This window comes from Pygoscelis adeliae, unplaced genomic scaffold, assembly GCF_000699105.1.
Source record: "Pygoscelis adeliae isolate BGI_AS28 unplaced genomic scaffold, ASM69910v1 Scaffold216, whole genome shotgun sequence".
In the NCBI taxonomy this organism is placed as follows: domain Eukaryota; kingdom Metazoa; phylum Chordata; class Aves; order Sphenisciformes; family Spheniscidae; genus Pygoscelis; species Pygoscelis adeliae.
In genome coordinates this window covers 2,822,550-2,822,920 of record NW_008825073.1, presented here as the reverse complement: position 1 = coordinate 2,822,920, position 371 = coordinate 2,822,550, and the positions used below count along the sequence as shown (strand labels likewise).

At 51.8% G+C, this 371-nt stretch overlaps 1 protein-coding gene across 1 annotated transcript in view; it reads right to left on the bottom strand.

Annotated features, from left to right (window-relative positions):
- POF1B (premature ovarian failure, 1B) overlaps positions 1-371 on the bottom strand; it is a 69,935-nt gene that overhangs the window by 22,302 nt on the left and 47,262 nt on the right. The window contains exon 3 of the mRNA XM_009326652.1: positions 63-163. Within this exon, the coding sequence (XP_009324927.1) occupies positions 63-163 (101 nt within the window). The remainder of the gene's footprint in view (positions 1-62; positions 164-371) is intronic.

Here is a 371-nt window from a genome sequence, read left to right as displayed (position 1 = left end):
CGGCAGCCCGGACCCCGGGGGGTCGTGGCAGTCGTCCCGGGCTTGCTTTGCAGCAGATGCACCTTCCTCTCTCGCCTTCGGGACCTGCCGTGGCGAAGGACGTGTAGTAGCAGGTAGCGCCCTCGGTTCCAGGCTTCTGGTACAGCACCGTAATGAAACCTTGCTAATGGAAAAAGTAGAGAAAAATAAAGCGTAATGCTGTTTAATAAAGCCCTTTGTTATTAACGTGTGTAGGGGGAGTGCACATACATAGTTATCTGCTACTCAATTAAATGACTCAAAATACTTTTCGCAGGAGGTTATGAACTTTCCCGCAGAGCACTTTGTGTCTGGAGGAGCCGCTGCCTTTTCCCCCATGCAGCAACATCTGC